At 40.9% G+C, this 16177-nt stretch overlaps 3 protein-coding genes across 4 annotated transcripts; all 3 read right to left on the bottom strand.

Moving 5' to 3' along the window:
- Nucleotides 1-481: 481 nt before the first annotated feature.
- On the bottom strand, nt 482-3344 carry LOC103966582 (mitochondrial phosphate carrier protein 3, mitochondrial). Of its 2 annotated transcripts, XR_007256165.1 has the most exons (7): nt 2876-3344; nt 2029-2390; nt 1872-1915; nt 1133-1347; nt 921-1045; nt 718-830; nt 482-676 (listed from the first exon to the last, which is right to left on the bottom strand). XR_007256165.1 is itself a non-coding variant. In XM_009379754.3 (6 exons), the coding sequence occupies exons 1-6, from the start codon at nt 3179-3181 to the stop codon at nt 770-772; spliced, it is 1113 nt and encodes a 370-aa protein (XP_009378029.2). In that variant the 5' UTR covers nt 3182-3344; the 3' UTR covers nt 482-769. The 2 variants fall into 2 exon arrangements, 1 of the variants encoding a protein (XP_009378029.2); XM_009379754.3 differs by having other exon boundaries at nt 482-830.
- An 844-nt stretch (nt 3345-4188) lies between these two features.
- On the bottom strand, nt 4189-7130 carry LOC125474791 (pentatricopeptide repeat-containing protein At3g26782, mitochondrial-like). Its single transcript, XM_048578786.1, has 2 exons — nt 5545-7130; nt 4189-5443 (listed from the first exon to the last, which is right to left on the bottom strand). The coding sequence occupies exons 1-2, from the start codon at nt 6460-6462 to the stop codon at nt 4400-4402; spliced, it is 1962 nt and encodes a 653-aa protein (XP_048434743.1). The 5' UTR covers nt 6463-7130; the 3' UTR covers nt 4189-4399.
- An 880-nt stretch (nt 7131-8010) lies between these two features.
- LOC103966584 lies at nt 8011-11019 on the bottom strand. The gene is made up of 2 exons (XM_009379756.3): nt 10154-11019; nt 8011-9041 (listed from the first exon to the last, which is right to left on the bottom strand). The coding sequence occupies exons 1-2, from the start codon at nt 10712-10714 to the stop codon at nt 8331-8333; spliced, it is 1272 nt and encodes a 423-aa protein (XP_009378031.2). The 5' UTR covers nt 10715-11019; the 3' UTR covers nt 8011-8330.
- Between the last annotated feature and the right edge of the window lie 5158 nt (nt 11020-16177).

Raw genomic sequence — 16177 nt, 5'->3', positions numbered from 1 at the left:
TTATTTCGTCTCTCTCTCCCACTCTTGCTTCTACTACATGGAACCCAGGGATTGTCGATGAGAGTCCAACTCATATCCGCTATCGCCAATCCCGATCTATTAGCTGCTGAGCCGGCGCAAGAAAGAGAAGAAATAAAAAGGGAACAAAAAAACAGAAGTAGAGAGGGAGAGAGGTGAGGCGGAATGGCAGAATCGATGGGGGATGCGGGGATGGGCCATGACAGTGGGGATGCTGTTTTACCTTCTTTTTTTTATTTTTTTTGTTATTTTTATTATTTTCTGCAAATGAATATACAAGGATAAAATAGGTATTTCAATGAAATTCATTAATCACAGCTAACTGAGTGGTAAGACAGGTGTCAAACAGTTATTAATGGAGAATTCCAGCTCACCATACGTGACCGGTACCTGAAAAAATTTCTTCTCAACAAATATAAATCGTCCGTCATAATTCCCATGCCTTTTGGGATGGCAACGCAAATACCCCATCTAACATTATTTTTTATTGCCTACTCCTTAACAATCAAATTTCAAATTCATATCTCATCTAACTACAAATACGTCTTTTAAATGAGGATGAGGGCAAAACCATCCCCACAAAACCAGACTAGTCAAATATGGGGAAAAATGGATCTGGTTTCCAAATGTAAAAGAAACAATACTCCCCTTTGAAGCCATTTAAACAACTTCAGCAATCCTAAGCTTATTTCGTATGACAAATTTTCAGTTCCAAAAACATCGAAGTTGATGCGGTTGCTCACCCAGCAGTTTACACCTTAGCAAGCTCAGAAGCAGCAGCAACTGGAGGGGGAGCACCACCAGTTGTTGGCCTGAAATATACCAATTTCACAAAAATCACCCAACCATTCATTTAAATTAACTAATAACAAAACAAATAGTAGCATGAAGGATTGACTTACAGCCCGACAAAAACTTTGAATGCATCATAGATACCCCACTGAGCTCCAGTAAGAGTTCCAATCATGACAATACGAAGAGGAAGCCCACGGGTAAAAAGACCAACCACTCCAATCTTCTTCACAGCCTGCACAGCCAGAAATCAAAACAGTCAAAACAGAGCAAGGATGAAGATGTAGTACAACAAACATTATCCAGAAACCATAGAACTCACATCACCAACTGTTGCTCCCTTGGCATTGTTGAGGAAAGAGACAAGATTGTCAGCAGGATGAGATACAATAGCACAGAATACACCGGCCACGTATCCACCAGCAAAACTCACACCAAGCTGCAAAGATTTGGAGCACTCGCTCTTAGGTCTAGGGATGGCATATTTATAGATCATCTCCACAATTGTTTCAAATGAGGCAAACTTCATCATGGTGTCTGCAAGAAAGAACAAGTAGATAAGTAATTGCAATTTTGTTCTCAACTTCTCAAGTAAAGCATACCGTAATGAGAAATACCGCTTACAGATCATAACTCCAAGTATATAATTTCAGCACCAAGTTTCAGAAACAGCTTAATGAAAATGCAGCAACAAAAAATTCTTGCTATCAGTCTAAATCTAGAAAAATGCAACAGTAGCATGACCACAATTGCTTATTGTGCAAACAATCCAAGTAACTCACGGAAGCATGGAAGAAGAAGAAGAGATGGAACAACATACAAACTTCAGACTAAACATGACATAGAAGTGGTACTCAAAAGTTCAAAGCTAAAGTTTTCAAGTTTATGGTTATCAATTGCATCTCAAAAACAATCACGTTCATGTTTAAAAGGGGTTCCATGCATGGTGAATCACAGTACAACAGAATATTCCTTTCAAATCATATACAGAAATGTCAAAGCTGCAGTTCACATGAGTATCAAGATAAAAACAGTCATGTATTCAAATCTTTCCGACTTACATGGAATTTGACGTCCCCATAGTGGAACAAGACCCTTGTACAACCTGTAATTGAGACATGGTAATCTTAACGACAGAATTTTGTTTGAAACCTAAAGCAACAAATCATGCATCTATGTGTGATAATACATATACAATGATGATGCAGTACAACTTACCCAAGAGCACCTTCAGATCTGACAAACTTCGGAAGTCCATCTGACAAGCCTCTAGCAAATCCAGGCTGAGTTTGCACACGGACCTTGACTGCCTCAAAGGGGCAAAGAGCAACATCGGCAATGACCTCAGCAGATGCAGAACCAGCAAGGTAGATCAAGGTCTTGTACTTGGCAGCAAACTCTGGTCCAGCAAGGTCAGAGTAGTACTTCTTGAAAAACTCATAGAATCCAAACTTGCAGGCACCCTGAGCACTGTAACCAAGGAGGGTAGGCACCCATCCCCTGAAAAAGCCCTTAACTCCCTGCTCCTTGAGCAGAATTCCAAAACCAGATGTGATGCTTTTGTACTTTGCCGGATCAATCTGAAAAATCAATAAATAATAGCCACATCGTCAATCAAATTATCTACCTCCGCCGTTAAATGAAGTAAGAACTATGTGCAAGTCACAAATGTCTCTGATATGAACCAACTAAACAACTTACATTAAAGACCTTACAAGCAAAATAACTAAATGAACGAATTAATACAAATGTCAGATTGAAAGCAATCAATCGATACAGATCCAGTTTAGATCATGATGCAGTGGAATTAAGAAACAAAATATACAATATTAACAGCCAAATGTGAGCCATGGATAATAAATCGATACCTAAGCAGTCCAAAAACCTGGACAACATTTCTGGATGAACATACACAGGTACATACACAAATGAAATGTTACGAGCAAAATCCAAGGAAAAAATAGCACAGATCCAATCAGATAAAAGAAGCATTGTATGATAAGCATACATAACCGAAATAAAATCAGGGATAAGAGCTGGGAGAGGAAAAAGCTCGGGATCTGACCTGCATATTGCACTTTACGAGGTCAAGGGGAGTGACGGCCATGTGAGTGAGACCACAGCTGAGAATTCCTCCAAACGTACAGGCAGCGTAGAAGGAAGGCGAGTACATCTCGATCTTCCCCAAGGGCTCGCTGGGCGACGGAATGACGAGGCCCTTCCTGGCGGAGACTCCTTCGACGGTGGCATTCGGCGTGAAGCCGCCGTTAGGCCTGGCATAGAGCATCTTCTCCAGCGCGATGGAGCATGAGGAGCTGTAGAGGAAGCTCGGGATCAGAGCCTGACGCGACTGCTTGTCTGAGAGAGCCATGGCAGAGAGTGTGTGATTGATTGCTTTGAGATTTGGGAGATGAAGAAGGAGAGAGAGTGAGGGAAATGGAAGAAGAGAGGTATTCTCTCCCAAACTCTCGCTGCCAGATGCTTTGTTAGAAATGGGGCTCTCCTCTCCTCTCCTCTTGTCCTTATTGATTCCGGTTTTTGCTATGCGCCTCTTGCTCCAAAGTTAGCTCAACCCTCGCGTCATTTCTACGACATAACCCTGTTGATTGCATTTATTTACTATTCTGCCACTTAGCCTGCCTGACCTTTCGCTTGCTCACTCCCAAAAAAAGTGCATTGGGGCCGGCGGCCCATCAAACTAGGTTTTTATTTTCTCTTCCTTTTTATTTGATCAACACCAAATTAGGTTCGTTTGGTCAAATATCAAAGGAAGGATTTGAATCGATCCAATTCAATGGAGGACGAGCTGCCCTTATATGATGTTATGAATCGGAAAAGCCTGGATCAGTCGACTGGAGCACGAGGGGCGAAATCAACTATTCTGATAATTAATATAATTTCATTTTGTGCGCCTTTGATCTCGTAAATCATAATTTTTAAACAAAATACTTTTTAATTTTATATATACAAGTAAAAAAAAATAAAAACGTTAAAAATCAGAATAAGTGTAACATCGAAATTAAGAAAACATTGTGATGGTCACTAAATTTATTTTGAAGCTGGCATTTGTTCCCTCATAGAAAGGCATGAATGCTACCAACTCAATGGTAGCTGGATTGGCATATTCGTGGGCATATCTCGGGAAAATCAATTGTTATGGTATTTCCAAATTGACAAATTGGCAATTTGCAAACGTTACTTCGGTTGAGCCTACATTAGACTAGTCAAGGGATCATACCCTTTTGATTTAGGAAAGAAAACCCTTACTTGCTCCCGGTAAATATCAAACCTTCCATTATTTATAGAAGAATGCATGGTAGACTGACTTTTTAAACCACATTTTATAAATTATATGATGTGTTTTTGATAATTAGATTATGAATTAAGGCTGATCTATAATTTACTCAATCTTCTGTTAATCAGAAACAATCTTATCAGAAGTGGCATTCAGTTTCACCAAAACTGATTATATGAATGGTAGTCACAGCATTCCTGTAGAGCCATTGCGTGCTATCTATTCTACACCTTATCAATGAGGCTATTTATCGAGCCAAATTTGCCTAGCAACCGCCATCGTCTTACAGAGCCATCACCAATAATCTCCACAAGAACACAACCCATTCCTGAAGTGATGAAACCGCTTTGAATCTCTGACTACAATTTCCCGATCAACAACCTTCGTAATCAACTTAATAACAGTATGACAATTGGCACAAACTCGGAGATTCTTGATTATCTGAATCATTGCACCAGGTACAGAATTCATGATTCCAAAGGCAACGGCCAGCTTCTCACTATGTACTCTTAGGACCATTTCCTTCTCTTCCTCATCAACGTCATGAAGAACTGAACTGATATTGGGTGCATAGCCAACCTCTTGCAGCTTGATTGTCAGTTTTTCCAAGTACTCATAAATCTTCTCATGCTGAGGATGCTCTCTGTCTCCAACTAAAAATAAATGCACAATACCTCTCAGTTCAACCAAACTGAATCCAGGAGGTTTTACCAACCCACGATTCTTCATGAGTACTCTCATCCTCTCAACATCTTCCCATCTCCCAGCATTGGCATATATATTTGAAAGCAAGATGTAGTACCCACAATTATGAGGGTCAAGCTCAAACAGTTTTCTTGCAGAAATCTCTGCAAATCTCACATTTTTGTGTACCCTGCAAGCCCCAAGAAATGAACCCCAGACAACACAATCTGGCATGATCCTCATTCCCTTTATTAGATCATAAGCCTTGTTAAGATCACCAGAACGTCCAAGAAGATCAACCATGCACCCATAGTGCTCAATTCCAGGTTCTACATTGAATTCACGGCTCATGCCATTAAACCAATACCAACCTTGTTCTAATAGACCAGCATGGCTGCAAGCATTTAGAAGTGACACAAATGTTATGTAATTTGGTGTCACACCATCTCTTATCATCGTATAGAAGACCTCCAACGCTTCTTTGGCACGGCCATGCATTCCATAACCTGCAACCATGGCAGTCCATGTCCTGACATTCTTCTCCTTCATGCAATCAAATGCCTTCCTTGCCAAGTCAACTCTCCCACGTTTGCAGTACATGTCGATAATAGAGGTAGACACTATCACATTCTCTTCCAAGCCCTTTTTCAGAACCTACAAATAAAAAGACCAAAGATTGCATTAGTTGAGAGAGCCTGCAGTAATAACCTATTCCACAGGATGCGAAATTAAGGGCTTGCAAGAAACTCGAATACCTGATCATGTATAGACTTCCCAACTAGCAGAGGCCCAGCATGTGCACAAGCTAATAACAAAGAGGACAACGTCACGGCATTGTAGTGGACGTCACCATCCCTTGCCATTCCATAGAAGACTTGCCATGCCTCAGAAGATAATCCACTCTGTGCATAAGTTGCAATCATGGAGTTCCAAGAAACCAAATCCTTTTGAGACATTCCATCAAACACCTTTCTAACAAGGTCAAGCTCGCCGCATTTGGCATATGCATCCATCAAAGTATTCCCAACCCATAAATCCCCATCAAAGCCTCTCTTCACCACCAACCCATGAACAGTTTGAGCAAGTCCCTTACTTGACACGCGAGAACAAGCCGACAGAACAGAAACCAGAACAACAGGATCTAAAGAAACATCCTCATTGTCAATTTCCTCAATCAACAACTCTTTAAAGAGAGACAAGGCTTGGCAGGCGTCGTCGTTCTGGACGCACCCGGTGATCATTGACGTCCAAGTAACCACGTTCCTGTGAGGAATTGTATCGAACAGTTTCCATGCATCCGTCAATCGACCGCATCTGGAGTACATATCGATGAGGGCAGAGGAGACAAAGAGATCGGACTCAAAGCCGAAGACCAACGCCTGCTGGTGAGCTTGCTTGCCGGAGTGAAGGTCCAGCAAAGCCGAGCAGGATTTGATGGCGCAGGGGAAGGAGGAGCGGTTTGGTCTGAGGGAAAGCTTTCGCATGGACGAAAATGCCCGGAGGGCTTCGAGGGAGTCGCCGCTCCGGGCCAAGTCGGCAATGACGGAGTTCCAGGAAGCGACATCGTCTTTGTCGACGTATTTGTTGAACCAGGTTGTGAGGTTGAGGTTGTTAACTGAGACCGAATGTTGGTGTCTGCGGATGAGACAAAAACTCGATTTTGAAATCTTCATTCATTCATCATTCTTTCGTTCCCGGGGGATTTTCGTGGCTTTGGATTCCCGCTGAGCGAACAAACTGGTTGCAAATGTGGGATCTTTTTGGAACTGTCTGCATGAAATAAAGCTTTTCTTGCCCGCCCTTGCAAAGTCAAACACTAGTCAAGGAATTTGCAAATGTTGTGAGAATTACAATTATACAAGTCGGCACTACCCCCTGTTGTTGTGAAGAAAATCTGGTCTCGTATAACATCGGTTTAATAAAACGTATCAACGTGTTATCCAAAAGAAATATTGATACAACATGAACATTCTCAAGAATACTGAACAAAAATTATGGACTTGCACGTCAGTTCTTCAATGTTTGCCAACAAACTGGCCTGCGCTTGGGACCGGTGTAAATGCATCCGCCGAATTAGGAGTAGATTCATCACCTGGAGAAGGGAAAAAGGATTACATACTGTTATTGGGTGGATTTCCATATGGTAAAACCACCGGAGAAGCTGAAATCGTTAGCACCGCACTAGTTGAGTTGCACAGAGCATGTAAATTAGCAAACAAGATGGCTGTGCATATAATTTACTGATAGACAGAGCCAGTAATTTCCGTAGATGTCTGAGAATCTTAGTTCAACTGGGGATTCAATAATATGTACTATTATATCTGAGAAATTTAGGTCCTTGTATTTCTATACCAATCATTGTCTCTAATATGCTATGTCCCTCATTGTATTTATATACCAATCATCGTCTCTAACATGCTAAGTCCCAACTCCTAACAGCCCTTGCTTTCTCGTGGTGTAATGTGAGTTCTCTGCTTGGTAAGAGGATGTCTCATGATTAAGTTATAAACGCGAGAGAGAGATTTGTGATGAGTTCGGCACCTGGTGCTGATTGTAGCTAGTCCCGTAATAAGAGAGGATGTAGCCACAACATGCTGCATAATTCATTGCCTTATTTTTTTAGGCCTGAAATTGCAACTATCGGCTGCGGCTGCCAGCCCCATCCATCCATCCCATGCGAGAGTTGTGAGTGTCTGGTGACCCACGCACCGCAACTGTGTGTGTCCTGTCTGATGCGACTTGTTAAAGAAACAGGACAAGTCACTCTAGCAGTCCAAAATAACCACATACCCCTTCTTTTTCTTCCTTTCTCTAACATGGTTTTGCATCAAAAAGGCCAAAAAAATATATATTTAAAAAAAAAAAAACAGAAACTTGTATTGAATTGAAATGAAGATTCCAGCCCTGAACTATCTAACCTAGCATTCAGCTTCAATCCATTAAGTACCAAAATAAAAAGATATAAACATAAAAAGGAAAAGAGCATTGTGTGGCTTAACCACTCAGTACTACGGTTTGGTGCTATTCCTCTCCACTAGAAAGTGAGAGGTCTTAGATTCGAATTTCGTGAATGGCAAATTCGATACCAAATTAAGTTGTTCGTTGTGTAGCTTAGCCGAACTTCCTTCCCCTTAGTATCAATTTACTCAAACAAAAAAAGAAATGTAAAAGAGCATACCCCTAATAAGTGAGATTGTTCCTACTGACATCTACATAGCTGATGAACGCATGTCAAAGTTTCTGAATTATGAATTTTCTTTAAAATATACAGGAAATACATGATTCTTCACACCATCTCCTGCAATTGCGACAAATAAAAAAATCACCCGATACAAGGATCCAACTCCAACAACATTTCATTCTTCTTTTGCGGAGTTGAACAATTCGGAAATAAAATAGCAAATGTTACAACAAATGGCAGGGCATTGCATATTCAAGCAAAACTATCGTGTTTTGTAACCCACTGATCCCGGGAAATGAAACTTCACTTTCGCATTGTCGATATAATGTAACAAATTATGATACTCCAAGTCTCTAACTACTACATGAGCCTGAGGTGTGCAGTATCATTCAACCTCTTTATCTGCCAACCTGTTCTCCATGAATGCTGCAAAACTGTCACAGAAGAGTCTTCTATGCAAATCTTATGCGACATTAATGGGCTGCATCCAAGGATTCCTGTGAGGAGACATTGGATTGGCACTGCATGACTGAATATACCAGTACAAGGCGCAGAAGAGGAGCTTCTCCCACTTAAATCATGAGGGGAACTTTGGTGAGTGACATCCCGAGGGGAATCCTCAACCTCCTGAACTCCAGTTGTCGTCACAACTTGTAACCTGCTCTTACCAGACTTTTTCCTTAAGAGCCCCTGCCGCTGCCTGTGAAGCAGATCCCAGTTAGGTGGAGGGAGGGAAGGCCCATCTCGGTCATGAACTGAGTTGGTTAATACATGAGAACTATGGTGTGCAAAGCCTTGGCTCTCATTCTGATCGTGTGATGAGAATGAGTAGTATGCTCTCAACTTTTCTGGAAGCCCAAGGACTGTCCCGTTTAAAAAACTAACCATTTGAAATTCCACTTGCCGAAGTGACTCTCCCGATGGTGCTGAGAAATCAGGCTGAACTCTTTCCATGAAGCTCACAACTTCAGCTGTGTATATTTCGGATCGGGGGCACCCCTCCCAATCCCCCTGACTCATCTCTGCAAGCGCATCTGAAGTTTGTATCTGTCCAACTGGAAAGTTCATTTCCTGCATGATTTTATAATCCGACAAAACTATTTAGAAACATGTAGAACATCTTAAATACCAAAATTCTAGGGTAAGCAATATCACATATCAGATACACTATACCTTGCATTATCTCTTTAGCTGCTCATATCAGGAAACAATTACTACAAAACGGTCTATGTCATATCGTCAGCTAAAGGGGAACCTACCAAATTCCAATATGGTAGCGGTCTATGTCATATCGTCAGCTGAAGGGGAACCCACCAAATTCTAATATGATTCATGCTGAAGAAGAAGAATAGAAGGGCTGGGGTCCGGGGATCTAACATTTAATGAAGGAGGAGGAGTGAAGGAGAAGTTAACCAAATGCTATCAAATCTGACCCAACTTTCAAATCCTGAGAATTCTTTTGGTCAAAACAGTCAAGGACAACATATACTCTGCTAAAAGGATTCTGATTCCAATTATCCACCTACGCCTTCTTGGATATTCATCATTCTGAACACATTACTTGGACTAAGAATCAATGTACCAAGAAGTTATAGAAGCCATGTCTTCAAATCTATGAGCCATAACTGTGACAGCTTCATCACCAATCATGTAACTGAGTCAATGAGGGACCGCAACAGTAGTGACACAAATAGCACTTAAAGCTTTCATTCCATCCTACAAGCCAATTAACTCGACTTGAAGAAGCTTTTCATCCCAAATGTGTGATGTCAGCTATACAAATCCTTGTATGTACCATGAATTATAAATTGCAAAACCTACCAAATTATAGGCTGCCATTTCCCCCTGCCAGTTTTTATCCTGCTTGAAATTGTACGTAGGTTTTAAAAGCTTGGTTGCTTGATGATTCCAAGAAAATTCACCTAGGTTTGTTAAATAGCACTAGGCTTAAAACGAAAAAAAAAAAAAATAGGTTCATGTTCAGCAAGTAGTTAACAAACAAATTCACATATCCCTCTCTCACTCATAAGTGAATCGTATCGGCATAAGTAGGCAAAATTCGATGCTTAATCACATTCTAAAACTAGTAAGCAAAAGAAAATATACTCAGCATCGCCAGTTGTCCACAATTTCCATAGAACAATCAGAATTCTAAACTCGAATAAGTTCAATTCAAAAATTACCTGACAGACAGAAACCGCCATGGAGCGCGCACGATCCAGCGGGGACGAGTAAACGGCACTGAAGCTAACCCTCTGGGAGTTCAAGAAAACCGCCAGGGCCCTGGCCTGGCGCTTGCCGTTGGGGGTCAGAGCCGCCTGGGGGCACCGCCCGCCCACCAAATCGGGCCTCAAATTCAACTCGCACTCGCCGTGACTAATCAAAAACACCTCCGTGACGAATCGGTCGTCCTCCATGGCATTGGACGAGAAGCTGCGGGAGAATCCGGGAGGCGGGGGCAGAGGCGAAGGCGGGGCGAGGACGTTGTAGGGGTCCCACACCTTGATGGAGGGTCCCAGGCGCGGGGTGCCGAAGGAGGAGAGCTGAGGGGAGAGGGGGGAAGCAGATGCGTGGCAGAGCATCTCGGGCTCTTGTTCTAAAACCTTTTTGATCAAATCCTTGTCCAATTCCAATTCACTTCGAATGTTGGGCTCGCCATTGATGCCATCCTCTTCTCCTCCTTCTTCTTCTTCGTCTTCCTCTTCGCTCTCTTCGGGCTCTTGTACGGACTGAGTGGCACCCATTAATCTACCAGAGGGAATGAGATCTGCGCCCGCGCACTGATTTGTGAAATTAGATCTGTTTCTGCTTCGTTTGACTTGTTGTATATATGAATGTGGGGATGGTTCGATGTCGATTTGGAAATTGGACAGACAAAGCTATTCCCGCACCGCCACCGCCACCTTTTATATCGTAATCAATATATCAATACAACTGCTTCTTTTACATTTGTTCCTTTTCAACTTTTCATAGTTTCAGTTTCCTTCCTTGGCACTAAATCAACACAACACTCAGACGAAACAGAGAAATTACAGTTACGAAGGAGTGACTTTTCATGTTTAAAATGTCCTTAATTAGACCAGGAGGACTTTGCATGCTTAAAATGTCCTTTTAAAGTGAATAGTATCAAGAGCATTCCATTAACTAAAAACAATTTTATGTCGTTTTTTTTTTTTTCTTTCCTCCTTCGTATAATCTTCTTCATTTGTAAGTTTATCTCATTCATCCCACTTCTTGACACACCCCGACCCAGAAAGTCCACTTGGACCCTGAATCGAGCTGTGCTGGCCGACACCTGGAAGGTGACGAAGCCATAAAATGTGATAGTGTATAAAAAGTGAATGAATTTGATTCCAAAAGTGTCTAAATACCAGAGTGCGCTACGAGTGGGAGCGAACCCATTTCACGCGCGATGTCAGAGCATAAGTAAGGTACAGTAATGTGAGTAAGAATCATACCCTCAAAAATATCCATCAATACTAAGATTCGCCACAGATTCTTGTCGATACAAACTCAGCAGCTAAAACCTGGAGGGTACCAAACAGAAGGTGTGAGTAAGCAATAAAATCAAGCTTCCCAAAGTTACTACCTCTCTAAAAGTAATGCCCCTAAATGTAAAACCCGTATCGTTTTCCATAAGACAGTACAACATATATACATATATCCAAACCATACTCGGAAATGACCAAAACCACGGTTTGCCATCAAATCCACCATACATTAATAAGTAGGCCAAATGAACTAAATCAATACAAAGTGATATATCAGTCAGAGTCATCTAAAATGACATGTACAACTTAACCGTATCTCGTCAATCATGGCTAGTATATAAGTCGGAGTCACCTATAGTGACCTGTACGACTTATCCACATTTCGTCAATCCTGGCTAGCATATAAGTCGGAGTCACCTATAGTGACATGTACGACTTATCCATATATCGTCAATCTTGGCTAGCATGTAAGTCGGAGTCACCTATAGTGACCTGTACGACTTATCTACATCTCGTCAATCCTGGCTAGCATATAAGTCGGAGTCACCTATAGTGACCTGTACGACTTATCTACATCTCGTCAATCCTGGCTAGCATGTAAGTCGGAGTCACCTATAGTGACCTGTACGACTTATCTACATCTCGTCAATCCTGGCTAGCATGTAAGTCGGAGTCACCTATAGTGACCTGTACGACTTATCTACATCTCGTCAATCCTGGCTAGCATGTAAGTCGGAGTCACTTATAGTGACCTGTACGACTTATCCATATCTCGTCAATCCTGGCTAGCATATAGCTCAATAAGTATACCTGCACACGAGTCGGAACCACCTAAAGTGGTCTGTACGACAGGACTGGGTGTAAATAAATACGCTCGAGTACTACGATCACGTGAAGACTGGGCGAATAATCGCGGGTCACCTATGAGTCGGAACCACCTAAAGTGGTCTGTACGACAGGACTGTGCACCTACCTTGGATCCAAAGTGAGCGTAAGGTGCGGGAGGTGAACATCACGTGAAGAACTGTGCCCTGACCACGGGCGGGAGCACTAACACCGGGGTGCAGGTTTATGAACTTTCAATGCATCTCAATATAACATGTGCAACTCATGGCAACCAGTACGACAGTATCGAAATTGTCTAACTCATAACTGTAGTCATACTATAACGCAATCGATTCAACTAGTACCATAAACTCACCTGAACTTACCTGGGTGTCCTGAGTTCACATTTGCACTTGAAAGCATTCCCAATAATTATATGCAAGTAATATACATATGGATATATCATGATGCAATCTACTACTCAACCATGTCGTAGCATTTTCAATTATAAACAATATGGTATGAAGTGTACAATCAATAACGCCCTATTCCCAAACTACTTATTTTCAAGGATAATTATCCATGACAACCCAATTAACTCTAATTTAACGAACTAATTCACAAAACTAAAACTTGTCTTTACCAATTTCCTTCGCATTTCTTAATTTCCCAAGCAAGGCTTTTGTCTCAAATATTTTATGGCTGCATCTAACGTCTCGTTAGACTGCCTACGTACCCTAAACAGGGATCAAGCCATTCGTAGTTCACATAGTACTTCAAGCATTCACAATAATTATACGAAGGTAATGTACCTAATCAATTTAAAAGTGTCGATAGAACTCTCAATAATATGCACAATAAAAAGGAAAAGACCCACTCACCTGGAGTCCACGCTATACTTCTCTAGCACGCGCATCGAGGCGTCCTGAATGATCGGTCCCTGTGGCCAATTATCAAATCACATCTTAGAACTCTTATCTGAAGAATATGCAATTCACATAAAACACAACCTCAACGACATTCTAAAATAGGTTGAGACCTATTGACCATAAGTCAACCGTCGATCAAAGATCGACGGTAGGGTTTACAACCCTGTATAACTTGACCCGGAAGATCCGCATTCAGATTTCCAATCTGTAACTCCCAACGATCCACAATATGTTTCTAGAATAACATATTAAAATTTCATTACGATCCAACGGTCAGATCTCCGCCAATTGCCTAAAACAAGTGGCCGTGAACATTTATTTTACTAACTTACAAATCCAATTCAGGAAGATCCGTAAGTCGGATTCCCGATCCGTAAATTCCTATGATCTTTAAATACTATGTATTATAATGTATCCAATTTTGGTGACGATCCAACGGTCGGATCGTCGATTCACATTTTTATCAAGTAACGTATCGTAACGAATTTAGGTTCCAACTATCAACCTACGTCATTCAAATAAAAAAACTGAATTCAAAACATTTGACATAGCCTAAAAATAGCATTGGCGGCCCACTGGCCACGCGCCGCCGCACGCGCCGCCGCGGGTGGCGGTCGGCCGCCCCGACTCGCCGGAAAATCCAACTATTTCCAAAAATTCTCAAACTTCATAGAAATGAAGATCTCAGTGAGTGGAACAACTTTCATATCTGCCACGAAGTCCAAAAATGGACGGAAAATGGTCAATTTTGCCCACGAAGCCGGCGGGTGCCTAAAACTTCCCGACGTCGATTCGTCGTCCACGGTGGTCCAACGGGGTCAAGGTTGGTTGGGTTTTGCTCCTGGGATGATGGGCTACAAAGCCCAAGTGGTGGCATCGGCCATTGCTTTGCTGATTTGCCGGAAAATCGAAAAGGGTGGCCGGAGCACCATTGATTTTCGTCAACTTTCGTGGCCTCAAACCGCCTCATACCATGGTTAATCAAGGTGGTTCTTGGGTGGGTTTTGTAGAGGTGGCCGGAATCGGCCTCGGAAAATGGGCACCCGCGGTGGGTGCGGGTGGACGAAACCCACTTCCTTCTTTTTTTTTTTTTTTTTTTCTTTTCTTTTCTTTCTTCCAATTCTGATTTGGCCTTCCCACAAGGGGGAATTTAATTTAAATAAACGTTAAACCTTGAATAACCAATTTCGAACGTCCGTAACTATACCGTTATAATCCGGACTCACAAACAGCTTTCGCCGATACGTTCGTACCAATAAGTACTACGAAGATATGCTAAAAGAATAAGTCCCACATCTCTCGAGTCGATGGTCAACGGAAGTCAAAGTCCTTGCCTCTAGGGCAATTTTGTAAATTCACGCTTTTAAAATAAAATAAAAACGTAAAATTTGGAACGGGTTGTCACACTTCTTCACTTCATCCTTCTTCATTATTCAGTTGTTTCATATACTTTCCCCCCATTTCTAACACAAAATATATATACTATAAACTATAAACGTAATGGTTATTAAAGGGAAGCTGGTTGTTAGCACTAAGATATACTTTTTTGTTAATTTGTAGATGCAAGCATTAATAAACAACATAACTAAATTAGCAGGGAAGTATTATTAGCACTCCAAAAATCTCATTCTACACTCCTCACAAGTGTATTTTTTTTCCTAATATAGAAAGTTTGGAGTATAGAATGAGATTTTTGGAGTGCTAATAATAATTTCCAACTATCAAATTTTGACCAAATAACTATTGATCTAGTTATATATATATAATGTTGAAAGATGTTATTAAGTCCGAATTGATAAAAAAAAATTTGTTAATAAGATAATGTTTGTGTTCTTCTCTTCAGGAAATGAGTTCATTCCACCACTTTTAAACAACACATCTTTTGGTAGAAATTTCATAATAGAACTGTTCAATTTCTTAATTTTCATAAAAAGATTATTCTTACAAAATAATCATGCAAATCATAGCTTATTTAGTAATTCAAATTTATCATATACATCAACAGTGTATGTACCAAGTAACGTATTCATGAAGAACCGCTAATTTATTTGATACATTTAGATGACTAAACAAACTATGATTAATGTATGTTTATAAGAATGATCTTCCAATCAAGTTTATGAAATTGAACAATTTTGGTTATGAAATTTCTATGAAAAGATACGTTATTTAAAGGCGGTGCAATAAGCTCATTCCCCAAGGGGTGGGCATAAAAACCACGAAACCAATGAAACTGAACCGGAAATGACGTAAACTAAAAAGTACGATTTTAGTTATAATTTTAGATTAAACCGAACTGGACCAAACCAGCAATAATATTCAATTTCTATTTTGGTTTAAGGAGTGAACTGGATTGAACCAGACTGTACTCACGCCTACCCTTAAGGGCATAACGCAATCCTTATCTTTGTTGATATGAATGAAGAAAGTTGAGGTTCCACCATAATACTAATTGACAATGTGTGAAGTAGCTCAACTACTTGTAAGCACATGCAAAGTTCTTTTTCTCATCAGTGTGGGATTCATTCTCAACACGTCCCTCACGTGTGGTGAATTTTCAAGCCTAACACGTAGACAGCACAACTGGGTGACGTTGATCACGTGTGACCGTTGGGCTTTTACACATGAACAACCTGCTCTTATACTGTAAAGAAAGTTGGGGTTCCACTAGAAAACCAATTGGCAATATGAGGAATAACTCAGCCTCTTATAAGCTAATGCAAGATCTCTCATCTCATTAATGTGAAATTCATTCCCAAACAAAAATTTATATACATATCCCTCCCTCGTGTGATCATCAAGCTGAAGCCATCCAATTCTCATCTTTCGTAATCATTAGCAATACAAAATGGAGTAGGATTCTCTTCCCTCTTTTTTTCCCTCCTCTTCCCTCCCCTCCTATTTAAACGGTCATGGTTAAGCCACGTCAACATCTTATTTTAATTTTTTATAGCAAGAGAAA

The sequence above is a fragment of a genome, unplaced genomic scaffold, assembly GCF_019419815.1.
Source record: "Pyrus x bretschneideri cultivar Hongxiangsu unplaced genomic scaffold, Pyrus_bretschneideri_v1 Contig13, whole genome shotgun sequence".
NCBI lineage: Eukaryota > Viridiplantae > Streptophyta > Magnoliopsida > Rosales > Rosaceae > Pyrus > Pyrus x bretschneideri.
This window is presented reverse-complemented; position numbering and strand designations above follow the sequence as displayed.

Excerpts from the sequence above, each read along its gene's own strand:
- LOC103966582 (XM_009379754.3), bottom strand. The coding sequence starts at position 3,181 with ATGGCTCTCTCAGACAAGCAGTCGCGTCAGGCTCTGATCCCGAGCTTC. Across the intron at positions 1,348-1,871 it reads ATGGGGACGTCAAATTCCAT|ACACCATGATGAAGTTTGCC; the intron begins GTAAGTCGGAAA and ends TCTTTCTTGCAG. Across the intron at positions 1,046-1,132 it reads AGGGAGCAACAGTTGGTGAT|GCTGTGAAGAAGATTGGAGT; the intron begins GTGAGTTCTATG and ends CTGGCTGTGCAG.
- LOC103966584 (XM_009379756.3), bottom strand. The coding sequence starts at position 10,714 with ATGGGTGCCACTCAGTCCGTACAAGAGCCCGAAGAGAGCGAAGAGGAA. Across the intron at positions 9,042-10,153 it reads TGGCGGTTTCTGTCTGTCAG|GAAATGAACTTTCCAGTTGG; the intron begins GTAATTTTTGAA and ends AAAATCATGCAG.
- LOC125474791 (XM_048578786.1), bottom strand. The coding sequence starts at position 6,462 with ATGAAGATTTCAAAATCGAGTTTTTGTCTCATCCGCAGACACCAACAT. Across the intron at positions 5,444-5,544 it reads GGAAGTCTATACATGATCAG|GTTCTGAAAAAGGGCTTGGA; the intron begins GTATTCGAGTTT and ends TTTTATTTGTAG.